The 16843-nt window shown below is 40.7% G+C and overlaps 1 protein-coding gene across 4 annotated transcripts in view; it reads left to right on the top strand.

Annotated features, from left to right (window-relative positions):
• XPNPEP3 (X-prolyl aminopeptidase 3) overlaps positions 1-16843 on the top strand; it is a 1069913-nt gene that overhangs the window by 758468 nt on the left and 294602 nt on the right. For all 4 annotated transcript variants that reach the window (XM_044076531.1, XM_044076539.1, XM_044076521.1 and 1 more), the window contains one exon: positions 14947-15130. In XM_044076531.1, coding sequence (XP_043932466.1) covers positions 14947-15130 — 184 coding nt within the window. The remainder of the gene's footprint in view (positions 1-14946; positions 15131-16843) is intronic.

The following is a 16843-nucleotide window of genomic DNA, read 5'->3' as shown; positions in this document are numbered from 1 at the left end:
TTGGAGCTAATTGTTTTATTTACTGCTTTGTGAAGTTTTTTTTGTTTCAACATTTTAGTACAGAGTTAATAAAAAAAATATTTCTGCCACTTAGAGAGATGACAGTGCACAGTTTAAAACCACCTAGTTTTAAAAAAATTATATAACTGAAATCTTTTCCCTAGAAAAGATGGTGGGTCTCCCATTGCACTGATGTTCTATATTCATGGCCAATTTTGAATGCCTTCTTAAAGGAAAACAGTTGTTAATTTGTACTGTAAAAGCCTGCAATAATTTTTCACACTGATATGAATGTTAGTTGTGGCATGCAATTTGTCGTATGGGGTATTGGGTATTTATTATACAAGAGCCATTCCCTGTTTTTAAAGTTCTTACCTTATTATATGCATATAATGTAACTTTGGTGTGTTTTATTTTAATCGTCATGTTTGTGCTGTCTCAAAATATATTTTCACTTGAATATGAACTTAAGAAATATCTTATGATTTGCAAAGAGCAGCTATCACGGAATAAGATGCTAAACAGCAGCTGTAATATTAATATTAGAACTGGTGGCATACCCATTTATGGGCTGTAGTAAATTTTCTGTTTGATTCTACAATTAAGATGGGCATTAACACTGTAGCTGTTTTTTTTTTCACTGTGCGATTTACAGGGTTAATTGATAAATGCATGTGCAGAGTAATAGAAAGTAAGACGGGAGATGAGCAGTTTGAATTCAGATCAGGATGCAGCACAGCCAACCCAGTGTTTGCAGTAAGATATTGGTAAAGAAACTAAAGATGAAGAAAGAGTCCTACTGGGCATACCCAGACTTGGAGAAGGCTTATTACAAGGTCACAAGAAAGTTGATTTCAGCAGTCCTGCAATGGTTCAGAGTCCTGGAAACATTAGTAAAGTTACTGCAGGCTATGCCAAGGACCCAGTGGCACAAGTAGAAACAGTGTTCAAACTCAAATGAAGGTTTCCATTGGGAGTGGGTGTGCATCACGGTACAGCTCTGAGCTCACTGCTGATCATATTGGCGTTGGACTACATTTACAAATAGTTTGGAAGGGACAGCTCTAAATACCTGCTGTATGCAGACAATGAAAACTTAAGACACATGGAGTAAAATTGATTACAGACAAAACAGTTGTCAGGGCAGCAAATGGGGGGGAAATCAGAAAAAGCTGAAAGGTGAGATAGAATGAAAAATAGTGGAACAGGTTAACAGCTTCGAGTATCTGTGAGGGGTGGTTGAGAAAAAGGGAAGTCTGAATATGGAGGTCAAAGCTAGAATTAAAGGGTCCTTAGCCAACTGGCACCAAGTATCAAGGGTAGTGAGTGACAGAAGGATGACAAAGAAGCTGAAAAAAAGGATTCAGAACAGTGGTGCGACCAATTCTAATTTATAGTGCAGAAACCAGAGCAGTAAAAGCAGAGCAGTTGAGAAAGCTAGAGGTGATGGAGATGAAGTACCTGAGATGGGTGGTAGGATGCATACTGTAAGACGAGGAAATTATGACATTAGAGCAGAAACAAGAGTGGCTCCATTTGCAAAGAAGGTAGAAAAAGAACAGATTACAGTGGTTCAGGCACATGTGCAAGAAAGCAGCAGGACAGTATGATGAAGATCTGGGAGAGACAGGGAGAAATCAAGAGGAAATTAGGACATCTAGCAAAGAGATGGGATGGGTTGTGTAAGAAAAGTCCTGTGACAATCAGACATGACTGTCAAAGAAGGCATGCGAGTGGAATTAAATCAAGAGGGGTAGCAACAGTTTGAGACACCTTGCCCTCACATAGAAAAAAATCAGAAAAAGGAGGTTTAATGATGATAATGAGATTTAGATGGGTTGCCTTCCATAGATTATGATAAAATATGATAACAGTTTACAAGTGTCTTGGACACCACAGGTGTGTTAGAAGCAGTAAGCATGTTAATAGCTACATAGAGGCAGCTGTACCCACCAGGAAGAAGTACAGAACTAACTCAAAAAAACAAGCCACCGTGGTGTTAGCACAAAATCAACAGGCTGTATAACAGGAGGAAGAAAATCATGGCAACAATTAGGAGGTGCAGCACCCAGCAGGATAAAAGCACTTTCATCAAACTAAACAAACTCAAAGGACAAATAAAGTCTATCAAAGCCAAATTTGAGGTAAGTAAAGCATTCTTCAGCTATGTCCGCAACCTCAAAGGCAGTACACAATTGTGTGCAGACCTCATTGTAAATGGAGCCACCTATGCTGAGCCAGAAGACATAGCAAACCTCTTGGCTGATAAATTCCACTCCAGCTTTACCCCTCTCTCCCCTCAACCTTCCCTACGGAAATATCATCACATATAACTCCCCCTACTATCACTAGGGAACAGGTCCTTAATGCTCTCTCTAAGACCAAGAACAGTGCATCAATGGGCCCAGACAATATGCCAGGATGCCTTCTAAGTAGCATGAAACATTACCTATCAGGGCCTCTGGAATTACTATTTAACTGTAGCCTCCAAACAGGTTTCATGCCTCATGAATGGAGAAAGGCAGCGGTCATCCCTCTGCAGAAAGGTGGGCCATCTGCAGACCTTGGAAACTACAGACCCATAAGTTTCACTATTCTTATATGTAAAGCCATGGAAAGAATTATCATGGAGATGATCAGTAGAGATATACTAAACCTCCAGACACTGGACCCAACCCAGTTTGGTTTCGTCAAAGGCAGATCATACCTGCTCAACCAGGTGGACTTCTTTGAGAAGGTCACCAAAGCAATGGATGACTGCAGAATTGTTCACACTACCTAGCCATTTGACACAGTACCCCACTCGGGCATTGTGGACAAACTCAAGAGTTTGTGTACAAACCCGTATGTCACCTGGTGGATAGCCAACTGGCTCACAGACAGGACCCAGGAAGTTAGAAGTGGGGAGTCCACCTCTGCAAAGAGGCCAGTCACAAGTGGAGTCCCTCAGGGATCAGTCCTTGGACCGCTCCTTTTTGGCATTTACTTCTCAGAAGTTAAGGCCAATGTCAGAGGTCTCTGTCTGACTAAATTTGCAGATGATTGCAAATTAGGAGCTGTCATTGAATCTCACACTGACACAAATGTGCTCCAGGAGAGGCTAACACAGACAAACAACTGGTGTCGTAGCCATGCACTAAAAATAAATGCCAAGAAATGCATAATAGTATCCTTTGGGAAGTCATCCATCCCCCATCCCTGGTGACTATCATATTGACAACACACCCCTTTGAGTTGACCCAGTTGTCAGGAACACAGGAACATACATGGATAATAATCTAGTCTTTGACCATCATGAGTCTACAGTGGTGAGGAAATCGTTCTGTATTGCAGAACTTATAAACAAAGGTTTGGCATGTAAGTCCAAGGAAGTCATTGTTCCACTGTGTTTGGCATTCATCAGACCTATCACGGAGTACAGTGCTCCCTTTGATATGTACCTAACCAGGCATATCCAACAGTTGGAACGTCCACAGGGGTTCCTCACTAAGAGAATGCAGGGCGCAAGTAAAATGTCCTGTGCAGACTGCCTCAAGGCCCTATCCTTGTATTCTGTCTCTTACAGGCTTTTAAGGGGAAGTCTGTGCCTTACAGTTCATTGTCAGACCCCACTCTGATGGACCTCCTGCATATCCACAAAATAAACAGCACCAGAATTACCCGTTCTAAAGACATAAACCTTGCCTGTGACATAAATAGGCCCTACTGGAGAGATGGGTATGTATCCCAAAGACTACTGCATCTGTGGAACAGGCTCCCCATCCATGTGAAGCAGAGTTCCTCCCTAACCTAATTCAAGTCCAACTTGGACAATTTGATGTTAAACCGGAAATTCATCCCTGGATTTGCACCTATATCTCTAATGGACACAGGTAACATGTAAATGGTTCATCTCCCAAACCTCTGCTTACACTTATCAAGGGCATCAGAACTTGTCAGAGATTTGGGATGCATGGCTAGGCTTAAAAAGGCCCTTGTGGTAGTTAGCCTAGTAAACACCTATGAACAGATTAAGATGTGTTTGATGAGAAGGAGAATTGCATACCTGCAAGTTTTTAAGAAGCAGGTTCTTAGAACTAGGTAAATTGCTTCCTTTGACTTACTCCATACGTTTGTTTACTTAATTTCAAGTGACTGTCTTTTATCTGATCCTAATAAAAATGAGTAGGTGGATTACGTGTGGAAAGAGAAGAAATATTTTTTGAAAATAAGAGGGTTTTTTCAGTGATATAGATAGACTAGGATAAAGGCAGTTGTCACTGAATGAGGATAGAGATTTAGTTTTATGCTTTGTGATATATGCGGCTTTATTACAAGTTCCCTTAAATATTAGTTGTGCAGCAGCGGTAGTGTTGTTGCCTCACAGCAAGAGGTACTCCCGTTTGATTCTCGGCTAGAGTGCTTTCTGTGTGAAGTCTGCATGTCCTCCCCGCGGTCGAGTGGCGTTCTGAAAGACATGCGTGAATGGGCGTGTCTTCATTGAAGGTTGGGCGTCGAGCTGGCAACTCGGCACCGTAAAAAACCTACTGCCAATCATTAGTGAACTGGAGTTCTGCTGTGGCGACCCCTAACCGGGAAAAGCCGAAAGACAAACAACAACATAGTACAAATGTCTAACATTTAGAGAAGAATATAAAAATATAAACTTGTAATGCAGACAACTAATCATTTAAACGTCTACAAGATACATATTGTAGTTGTAGTATAAGCTACTTTTATTTTTCGTGTAGTAAAATGGAAAAATAAGACGCTGATGGCTGTAATATCCAAAAAAGGCCTTTACTAGTGCAAAAACACAAGCGCTTTCACAAACGAGCTTCTTCAGGTGTAATTCAAGCACTACAGATACACACCTTTTATACTATCAAACATATCACATGACCTTAATCCTTAATTACAATATTTAAAAACACATGACATGCTTAAAATGAGGAATAAAAAACTCCAGTGCGTAGCTATGAAAATGCTACATTAATACTTTTAATACATATATCAAAAACTAAAAACAACATATCAAAAGACAAAAAGCAAAAAACTATCTTTTCAATGGCCTTCTTCTTAATCTAGGTCTTAAGGGAATACATTCATTGAGACCATGCCCTTCTGTACTCCTTAGCTTAGTAATCCACACTGCTTCTAAATTTTCAGTCCTATTATGAATGTCACCTTGCCTTAAGCTCTCTTGAATTAAACTAATAACTCTGAAGCTAAAAACATGTGTCTGATCAGTATTAGTGACATGCTTGGCAAGTGCATTGGTGGTGCTACCTTTCCTAATGTTGTAAATGTGTTCCCTAATACGTTCTCTAAGATGTCCATCCGTCTTGCCAACGTAAAACATAGAGCATGTCTTACAGCTGGCAAGATAAACAACATGTCTGGTGTCACAGGTAGCTGAAACATGAAAAAAATATTCCTTCCCTTGGTCAGGGTGATTAAAAGACAGACTACTGTCTATATATCCGCACCAGTTGCAGGACCCACACTGGCTGGTGCCAGAGTGTTTTCTGTCTATTGCATTCTCCCTGGGATAGCATAATCGCCTCTTGATGGATCTATCATTCCTAAAGCTAATCCTGGGGACAGTATCAATGATGTCAGCTATGCTACTATCTGTCAACAAAACCTGCCAATGTTTCTTAATGATTTCAGTATATCTGTTGACATCAGATGTGTATTTCAAACACATTCTAAGTGGATTACTTGTGAGATCTCCCTTGGGCTTATCTGTATGTTGTCTCCTCTGAGAGAAGTAAGGCCTTGCTTCTCTACCTCGCTTCTGGACAGCCACAGGTACGTGTTGTGTTAAAATCTTATCATCATAACCTCGTTCTCTTAAATAGCCAGTAACTTTGCTTAATTCACAGTCAAAATCTACTTCTCTGACACTAAGTCTAGAGGCCCTCATAACTTGATTAGTGACAACATTCCTAAAAATATGAGGGGGATGTGCACTATTGCGATGTAGGAGATGATTGACATGGCAATCCTTCCTGTGTAATTTCGTGTAAACTGACCCTGTCTCATCTCTAACAACAGCCACATCTAAGAAGTCCAACTCCTCATAGGACATCCTAAGCGTAAAATGTAAAAAAGTTGTGGACTCATTGATAGATGATAAAAAACTACAAAGACTATCTTCATCGCCCTCCCATAAAATAAAGACATCGTCCACAAACCTGCGGTAAAATCGAATATACTGTGTAAAAGGGCCTTTAAAAACGTAGTCCTCTTCCCAAACTACCATGACTGCATTGGCGTAGCTATTGGCACAGGATGTGCCCATAGCCACGCCATTGCACTGTCTGAAGAACTGATGTCTGATATTTTTCCCCAAGTCACTTTCCATGAGAAACATAACATAAAAAATTACACCCTCAAACAAGATGACAGTTGAAATAGTGCCCTATTACAAAACTGCTGGAGGTTACAATAGATTATAACCTCAGATATGATATGCACATACAGAACAATATAAAAAAAAACTCTCACAAAAATGAAATGCTATGTAAAGCCAAAAATTCCTTTAGCATCCACCAGAGTCACTCTTGCCACTACATACCTGTTCCCCTCTCTGTTTGGTTCTCCATTTGGACTAACTTTCAGGCCAGCCTAAAATCAGAACTAGAACAGTGATTCAGTGTAGCTTGATTTGCAACTAATACAAGTCACAGAACACATCACTAGTCTGCTCTAAAAACTCTTAAATTGGCTGATATTTAATCGCACTTCCTGCCCAGCTATAAGGACAGTTCTCCACCACTACCTCCCAGATCGTCACCTTTGATCTTCTGACAAAAATCTACTTGACATCAATAATCCTTACAAAAACTGCAGTCAGTCTGTACTCACACTGTGTAGCAAAAGTCTGGAATACAATCTAAGCGCCAGTCAAGGCAGTACAGAACATTCATTCATTTGTTTATAAGCTACAACCAAAAGAATTCCTCTGACTCCTGGCTTTACACATGCTGCTCTCTTAGCTAATAATTTTAGCTCCTATTCCTTTAATTAATTTAATTTAATTTAATTTATTTATTTATTTGCATTTGTTTACCGGGATGGTCCAACTGAGCCAGAAGTGCCCATTTTCAGTGGTGTTCTGGGAAGAAAAGCTCCACATGTATGACATTTCACATATAATGCAGAATTTACATTAATAAAGACATTTAGTACATATTATTGGCAGCTTATACAATTGGTGAGAAAAAGAATAGTACATAAGTAATCATTCTCAAATCAAAGATATTATACAAGCAATGCAGAGTATATACATGATAACATTCCATATCAGTAGTTTTCAGCTAGCAAAATTTATACAGGACACTTTATGCAGTGGGTGCAAAGCAGATATAGGAATTAATTAGAGACTATGTACTTAAACTTTTCACACATTTAAGAGGTGTAATAGCTGAGCAATGGGCTATATGAGTCCTATTGCAGGAATCAGCAAAGTCAGTGGATATTGTTGCAGTTATAAGTGGTGGTATAATATTAAGGTAGGCTGCCTGAATGTCTCGCCTGGTCCAATTGTAGGTCTGTAAGGGTTAGGAAGAGAAGAAAGTAGACTGGAGGGTTTAATGGTAGGTCAATGAGGGTTAGTAGAAGATGGAATTGGACAGGATGGAGGGGCGGAGTAAGTAAAAAGACATGTGGATGTGAAAGGAGGATGGCAGAGTAGTAGAGTGGGGGTGAGAATAGTTGTGATGGTTGAAGTTAGGTTATATGAGATGTGGTGTTAGCACATGTGCATAGCCAAGATGAGGAGAGGTGTTGTTTCAGAGATGTCTTGAAGAGGGTTACTGAGAGGGTAGATCTAAGTGTTGGGGGGAGGGAGGGAGTTCTAAAGTTTTGCAATGGTAAAGGAGTAAAGCATCTGGCCAGCTGAAAGTTTGGGTTTTTCTACATTTGAGAACCAGTGGTTGTTGGATTGAAGTGGTCTATTAGGATGGAATAAACTAAGTGTAGAAGGTAGAGCAGGGCACATGGAAGGATTATGAATGAGTTTGTGAGCTGTAGTTAGTTGGATAAAGGTGAGATAGTTGGGGAGTTCGAGCCATTTTCGGTTGCGTAATGATAAGCAGTGGTGGGATGAGTAGGATGCATTAGTTACAAACTTAGCAGTTTTGTTGTAGCATGAGTCTACGTTTGGACTTTAGAGAGGACTGAATATTGGTGAAGAGAAACCATAATTTTGGGTGACGTTAACATTAATTGGGCCATAATTCAATCTCCTACCAACTCCATAAATATCAATCTTTATACATTCTCTCAACTTATTACCTCAACAACCAGACCTTCCAAAGACTTCCTCTCTAGGAGCACCCTAGACTGGATCTTAGTCTCACACCCCCACTATATCACTAATAGCGGCATCCTTCCAGACACACTAGGTGACCACCTTCCCACCTTTGCCCATCGGCTTCCCTCATCCCTACAGCTAACCCATACCTATACATGTACCTGGTACCTAAAAAAATTTAATCCTGATGAATTCTCAGATGTATTAAAAAGAACAAATTGGAATCCTTTAAAAACCCTGTCCCTGGATAATGCTGTCACCTACTTACACCTGCTTGATTCCTTTGCCCCATGGAAAACAAAATGCACAAAAAGCAACCCCGTACTATAGCTTACTAAGAGTACCTTACATGTCATGCGGCTCTGAGATAAAGCCTGGAAAGTCTTCCATAAAACCAATACCAGCACACCCCTGAATGAATATAAAATGCTTCGTAACAAAGCAGAAAAACTTATCACCTCAGATTGTAAAGCCTATTTTTCCATACTCCAAACCAATTATAATACTAATACAAAAGAATTCTGGAATGGAATTGCCTCTCTCCTTAACCCAGGTAAAAAAGAGAACCCATGCCCAGACCCAAATGCCTCCGGCTTAGAACTAGCCTCCAAATTTAACTCATTCTTTATTGACTTTATAGCTAAATTAACATTTTCATTCTCTAATAACTCTACTCCCCCATACACACCTACCCACACCCCTTTTTCATCCTCTAACCCCAGCTCTCTACCTGCTCCTTTCTCCATCAAACCTATTCCCATCTCCAACATAAAGAAACTACTTCTAAAACTGAAACCATGTTCCAATGCCCCTGATGAGATACCCTCCTACTTCCTAAAAATTTCAGCAGATGCCATAGCCTATCCTGTCTCCATACTAATAAATAGATCAATCTCTGAGGGGCCATGTCCCCCAGCTGTGGAAAAAAGCATTTATTATTCCAGTCCATAAAGGAGGAAACAACAGTGACATCCCCAACTTCCGACCAATTGCTATCTTATCCCCCATTTCTAAACTTCTAGAAAAATGCATCCACCTACAACTTCTACCCTACCTCCTAAGTAATAACCTTCCCTCTCTCACACAACATGGATTCCGACCTGGCCACAGCACCACAACCGCCCTCCTCTCCTTCCTGGAAAGTGTCAATAAAGCCCATGACACTGGTCACATTGTATCCACCCTCCTTTTAGACCTCTCAAAGGCCTTTGACATCATCTCTCACAACATTCCCCTTGCTAAACTTTCTAAACTTAACCTATCCCACTCTACTACCAACTGGTTCACAAGTTACCTGTCAAACAGGCAACAAGCAGTCATGTGGAAAAAAACTAGTTCTCCCGTCCTAAACAGTCCCACAGGTGTACCCCAAGGTTAAATTCTGGGTCCCCTACTCTTTAATATCTTCATAAATGACTTTCACCATGCCTTTCCTAACTGTCACCTTATCCAATATGCTGACTACTCAACAGTAATCTGCTCCACTACCTCTACTTCCTCTTTAGCAAAATTAACCCAGAATGCCTTCACATCTACTGAACAATGGATGCTAGACAGCCATTTGGCACTCAATCCAACCAAGACTAAGCTAATAATATTTACCCCATCTATAGCCATCTCCCTCGACAAACCCTACTTCTCTATCACTAGCCACATTAATTTGTTTGTGTCTTTCGGCTTTTCCCGGTTAAGGGTCGCCACAGCGGAACTCCGGTCCGCTAATGATTGGCAGTTGGTTTTTATGTGCCGGCTTGCCAGGCCTGATGCACAACCTTCAACGAAGGTACGCCTATTCACGCATGTCTCCACGCAGAAAACACTCTAGCTGAGAATCTAGCCGCATTAATACTGTCCTCAAAATAGTCCCCACTGCTAAACTATTAGGAGTCTTCATTGGCGATCAGCTAAAATTTGAAAGCCACATACATGCAAATATCAAAAAACACATAAGAAAGTAGGCCTACTTTACCACCACAGTTGCTATATCTCTCCTTCCTCCAGGCTTGCTCTAGCTACTTACATAGCTTATCCCTTCCCTCCTTTATGGAGCCTCTATCCTCACTAGTCTACAATCTTACCTCAAGTCCAAACTTGCCTTTTGCTACTATAAAATTTCAAAGTTTGCAACCGGGAAAAGATCCTGTACCCATCACTGTATCTCCCAACATCAACAGAACTGGCTTGAGCTACCCAACTATCTCACCTATAATCAACTGATCCAAGCTCACAAAATTATTTTTAGCCCCTCTCTATGCCCTTCTCTTGCCTCTACTTTCCAAATGCATCAACCTAACAGATGTCTAAGGTTTAAATCACAAAACCTAATAAAATTGCACAAACCTGCCCACCCAGCAGGTAAACATCTATTATCCTTTTCTGTAGCACGACACTGGAATTCTCTCCCACCTCTCATCCGAACCACTAATAGTCTCTCTGCCTTCAAATCCTTACTGCACTCATACCTTTCTTAGGTTCATAGGTATGTACTAGGCTATCGGCCCAAGGGCCTACGTAAGCCTAGCCAACAAGGTTCCTTGGCTTACGCCACCCAAGAAAGTTATTTTCCTGTGCCACTGTCGAGCAGAGACACAGAAGTGATCCCCGGGGTGTATTTCCTATTTCCCATCCACTCATCAAGATTTTTCTTGAAGAGTGCTAATGAAGAACTTTGCTTGACATAGATGGGTAGCCTGTTCCAGAGTATGGGAAGTCTCTGGGATAGGAATCTATCTCTCCAGCTTGTCCTGTTTATTGTGGTGACAAGGTTTAGGTCCCTAGTGTGTGTAGCTCAGAGGGATTGGGATTTCTTTAGGTGTAGCATGTCCGACAGCTCTGGGTTTGACACAGCTTTATATGTTAGGCAGAGATCACCTCGGAGTAGGCGATATGATACGGAGTAAAGCTGGAGTTTTTTGAGATGGTCAGTGTAGGGCATTTGTTTGAGTCCAGTAATCCTCTTTGTGAGGTACTTCTGTGGCCTTTCCAGCTGCTGCAGATGTCTTGTGAGGTACATTCTAAAAGGGGCGTTGTACTCTATAATGGGTCTAATGAGTGTCGAGTAGTGGGGAACGATGACCTCTTTTTTCCTGGATGAGAACCCTTTTATGATGGGGTGTGCCATGTAGAAGGACTTCCTGACTACTGTGGCGATGTGACTATCAAAGGAGAGACTACAGTCCACCTGGATCCCAAGGTCTCTTATCACGCATTCGGTGTTAAGTAGATTGCTGCCTATGTGGTAGTTCATGGGTACAGAGTTTTTACCAAAGGGGATGACGCTGCACTTTTTGGCTTTGAGCTTGAGGCCATGGCTCTGACACCAGGCATATGTCTCAGAGAGGCCCTTCTGTAGGATGTTCACATCATTTGGGGACTTGACTATGGCTCCTAGTTTGCAGTCATCTGCGAACTTCATTAGCCAGAGGCCTTCTGTGTTAGCCTGTATTTCAGAGAAGTAGACACCAAACAGGAGCGGTCCCAGGACGGAACCCTGTGGTACTCCACTTGTCACTGGTTTGAGGTCAGATTTGGAGTCTGCAACTTTTACAGTGTGTGTTCTGTCAGTGAGCCAGTTGGCAACCCATCTTGTGACGTAGGGATTTATGCCTAGTTTATTGAGTTTAGCTATAATTCCAGAATGGGGGATGGTGTTGAAAGCCTTGGCGAGGTCAGGATAGGCTGTGTGAACCACCTTACCCTCATCTACAGCTTTGGTGATTGCCTCAAAGAAGTCGATCAGGTTCAGGAGGCATGATCTGCCTTTCACAAACCCGAACTGGGTGGAATCCAGAGTTTGGAGGTTACCAATGTCTTTGTTTATGAGTTCCATGATGATACATTCCATGGCTTTGTAGACCAGGCTTGTCAGGCTAATAGATCGATAGTTCCCGGGATCAGTGGTGGCTCCCCCTTTGTGGAGTGGGATAACTGTTGCTGTGTACCATTCAGTGGGCACAAAGCCTGATGCGAGGCTATTATTGAACATGGTGCTTAAGTGAGGAGCCAGTTCATTCTGAAGTTCGTGTAAAATGCAGCCTGGGATGTTGTCCGGTCCCATGGATGCTGTGTTTTTGGCTTTAGAGAGTGCAGCTTTCACCTGCGTAGTTGTGATTACAGGGACTCTGCATTCTTCCTGTATAGATATGGGCCCTTTAGGGGTGGGGGGGGGTAAAGTTAGCACCGAACCCATCTGCCAGGATGTTAGCAATATCAGTTGGTTCTGTAATTTTCGTGCCTTTGTGCTGTAACTCAGAGCAGATCTGGGTGTTGCCATTGAGATTCTTGACATAGCTATAAAATGCTTTGTGGTCATCCTTGGAATTAGTGGCGATTTTATTTTCGTAGCTAGCTTTGGAGGATCTTATAAGGGATCTCAGCTTCTTACTGAGGCTGACCAGTGAGAATGTTCTTGTTCCCATCCTACATAGTTTCCCCTACCTCACTCTCTCTCCATAAGCTATTACTTTCTGTCAATAAACTCCTAGTGTGTCTGTAAGCTGCAGCTCTAGCAAAAAAAAAAAAAAAAAAAAGTATTTTTTTGCTTCTAACAATTTTTATCTTGTACTGTATCAGTTGTATCCTCTGTACTATTATTATGTATGTATTTTGCCTTCTATGTATTACTATTATGTATTTTTACTCTCCGTATTTACTTTGATTTTCTGTATTATTCTGGAGCTTTTCTCCCTAGGACTCCATTGAAAACGAGCTCTTCATGGCCCAATGGACTATCCTGGCAAACAAACTGCAAATAAATAAAATAAATAAATAAAGAGGGGTCACCGTATAAAAGAGAGGGTAATAGAAGAGAAGAGGCAAGGGAAGGTCTGGCCGATGCACTGAGTAGATGTTTGTGTCGGTAGAGAGTGCTAGGCTTTTGATGTGTCTTTTTGACACTGGACTGGATGTGCAGGTCGAATGTGAGGTTTTCTATGATGACACCTAGGAGTTTTGTGCTAGGTACAATGTCGATGGTGGAACCATTTAGGGATTGAATGCTGAAGTTATCTTTTTGTAGGGGTGTGGACTTTTTTGGTAGCAATGATTACTGGTTTAGTTTTGTTGGGGTTCAGGGCAAGATGATTATTAGACATCCAAATTTCGATGGGGGCGATGGCATTTTGGGGGAGTTGGTGTAGTTCAGAGGAGTTGTTTGCAGTGCAGATGATAGTGGAGTCATCTGCGTACTGGATGACTGAGCCTTGAGAGAGTACGGTGTGGAAGTTATTGATAAATATGCTAAACAGAAGTGGCCCTAAAATGGAGCCTTGAGGAGCACTAGTGGTGGTGTTTAGGAAAGGGGAGTTAGAGTTCTGCCATTTAGTTGATTGTTGCCTGTTAGTGAGGTAATTAGTGAACCAGTTTATAGTTAGTACCTATATACACCCTACCTCTCCTCTTCTCTCCTCTTCATTGCTTTATTTCCCTTATTCTTACCCTTATTTCTTTTACTCTTAGTCCTTCTTTTACTGTTTATTTCTACTGTCTTCCATATCTAATCCACTTATCACCTTTAACACATACTTATTTCTCAGTCTCCCCTCCCGTACTCTTCTCCTCCTTACCCACCATTTGAATATCCTACTCTGATATTTGCTTTGGATGAGTATTAAACTCACTCACTTATAACAAGTCAACATGTTTTGATGCTACATGGTATTGTATTTATCTTGTACTGATGGTGTATGTTTATTATTCTGCATGCCATATGTGTATTAATATTTGTATTAATCTATGTATTTGCAGTGTATTGTAATGTGATGTCAGTTTTCATCTTGTTAAACTTTCCTGGTAAACAATTATCAGTAAATAAATAGTACTGTGTCATCTTATAGCATAATAAAACATAAGATTAGCTGTCTACATGATATGGAGGAATAAAACTCTGACTGCAACTTGGGTGCCGGAAGAGCCAGCTAAGGAGTGTGGAAGTGAGTGGACCAGCTCCAGCTTGCCCATCCTTGGTACAGAATTCTGCCAATCTTGCCACATTGGTTGCTTGAGAGGAATACACAAGGCATTGGGTCACATCACTCACAATTAGTGTCCAAGCAACATTTCGCTTTGTAGTCAAGATAAGAATGTGTGGAAGCATGCATGCACTGGTAAGCCTGGGATTACACATCATACTTTGGTGGTGTTTGTAGCAGGATGTTTGTGGTGAGAGGGTTGTGAACCCTAAGGAGAAACCCCTGTTGGCTGCCTGACAGAAAGTCACACTTAGACACCATATAGAAAAGGAACAGGAGGATCTGGTGTTCATCAGGCACTAGATTCAGGAAGATAGATGTGATGCACTATATTTAAAATTATTGGTGCAACAAGCCTTTACCTTTATCTCAGGTCAGCAAAAGTAAAGGCACACAGTTATTAGAATGTTTAAAGAAAGTGTGGTGAAGAAGCTTAAAGTCCGTTTATGTGATAGTGGCTGGACTTTTTCTGTGTCAGTGTGTATCTCATAGTAGAATGGATTTGATATGGGGTAAAAGTGAATTCTTCTCATAAGTTTAGAGCTTTCACTTTGTGTTATTATTATTTAAATGCTATAATTATTGCACATTTTGTGCAAAGGCTTTCCTGAGAAATTGGAAATGAGGTTACCCCAAACATATAACATACATTTATTGCATTTTACTTGTCTCTAGGTTTACAGGTCCCCAGGCAGAGGTGTACCAGGCTGTACTTGATATTCAGAAGTCATGCCTTAGTCTTTGCTCTGTTGGAATAAGTCTGGAAAACATATACACTCTCATGTTGACAATGCTTGCACAAAACCTAACGGAGCTGGGGATATGTCAGAAGAAACTGAATAATGATGAAGTCTTCAAAGTAAGCTGCTGTTCCTTCTCTATATAAATTAAGGTGGTGTTTGCCTGGCTATTCTTAACAAATGCATGTATTTTAGGCTGGCTGCTGAATTTAGTAAATCATCTTTAAGTGAATAACAGGGTTTAGTTTTAGTGAAGTGTTGATTTTTTTCAGAATTGACTCTTGTAGCAGTATTTGTCTAATATGAATTTACTTCTGCAGTTGGGTTTCTACAGCAATTTAACATTTCTGAGAGGCTAATATTTCCAGTCAATAAGTATTTTAAATTCGTAACTGTTTTTCTTTATGTACAAAATAAGAAAAATAAAGGAGGAGGATTTGAATCTGAGTGTTTCATTGTTATTTAATGACTTCACTACTTGAAGTCAGTTAACAAGTGTGTTTGTGATAGACAGACACTAAAGATGTTCATTCTGATTTTATTTTTATTTATTTGTCACAAGGATCGTAGACAGTTTGGGAAATGTAGACTACTAAATAAGAATGGCTAAAGCATTAAAACATTTTTATTGCAGAAGAAACTCCTTTGCATATTTCAGGAAAAAAGAAGCAATGCTTAAGAGGGGAAAATTTAAGTAAAATGAAGGAGACTAAAAAGAAAACAGGTCCATCTGTTGTCACAGTAAACAAAAGTAAGCAAAGGTAAAAACTGAGGAGAGTTGCTTGAACACAAGAAAGAAAATGAACAAAAGTGTGTTTCTTCCTCTTCTGGCACTAATGGTGGTAACACTTTTTTCAGTGCTCTGCAAGTTCTTTTGTGCCATCAGACGTGGTTATGCAGCACAGGGACCTCCTAGAATTGTCTTAAGTAGATGACTTAAGTGCTGGCAGTTTTATACCTAGAGATTTAGGTCACTGTTGCAGTAGCCTAAGCTATATGGGACATATCCTTCCAAGAACTGGACTGGCCAGCCAGATTCCAAAACTTTAGGACACCTTCAACATGTTCTAGCCACTGTAAGGATAGAGGACAGCAGTATTATACAATTCCTCCCCTAAAATGTGCACGCTGATTGGCCAGCCCAACCAGCGTGCCCGTTGTAAATCCCTCAATATACTAACGGAAAAAGGTCCGGTCACCCGGACTTTTTCCGTCAGATAAACTTGTCTCGCTATGTTAAAAGAGTTTAACATAGCGACACAGGTTTAAAAAAAGCAACGGAGATCTCCGTTGCTTTTTTTAAAGCTGTCTCGCTATGTTAAACTCCTTTAACATAGCGACACAGTGTGTAAAAAGCAACGGAGATCTTGCGATCTCCGTTGCTTTTTTTTTTAAAGCTGTCTCGCTATGTTAAACCCATTTAACATAGCGAGACAGTTTTTTTAAAAAAAAGCAACGGAGATCGCAAGATCTCAGTTGCTTTTACTGTTCGCTATGTTAAATGGGTTTAACATAGCGAGACAGCTTTACAATAAGCAACGGAGATCTCCGTTGCTTATTTTAAAGCTGTCTCGCTATGTTAAACCCATTTAACATAGCGAAACAGTAAAAAAAAGCAACGGAGATCTTGCGTTCTCCGATGCTTTTGCCCACAGCTCTGATGTACTGCGTAGGCATGCGCAGTACATCAGAACTGCCGCAGAATACCAGACAGCTGCGGAAGGGCAGTAAAGAGGCATTATACAATGCCATTATTTAAGAAAAGTAATTATTTCTTTTCTTAAATAATGTCATTAGATATAATAACCCACTTTTGGGTGTGGGTAATGCTG

This window comes from Protopterus annectens, chromosome 1.part1 (genome assembly GCF_019279795.1).
Source record: "Protopterus annectens isolate FY-2018-M chromosome 1.part1, PAN1.0, whole genome shotgun sequence".
NCBI classification, from domain to species: domain Eukaryota; kingdom Metazoa; phylum Chordata; order Ceratodontiformes; family Protopteridae; genus Protopterus; species Protopterus annectens.
Note: the sequence above shows the minus strand (reverse complement) of the source record. Positions and strands in the feature narration are given on the sequence as shown.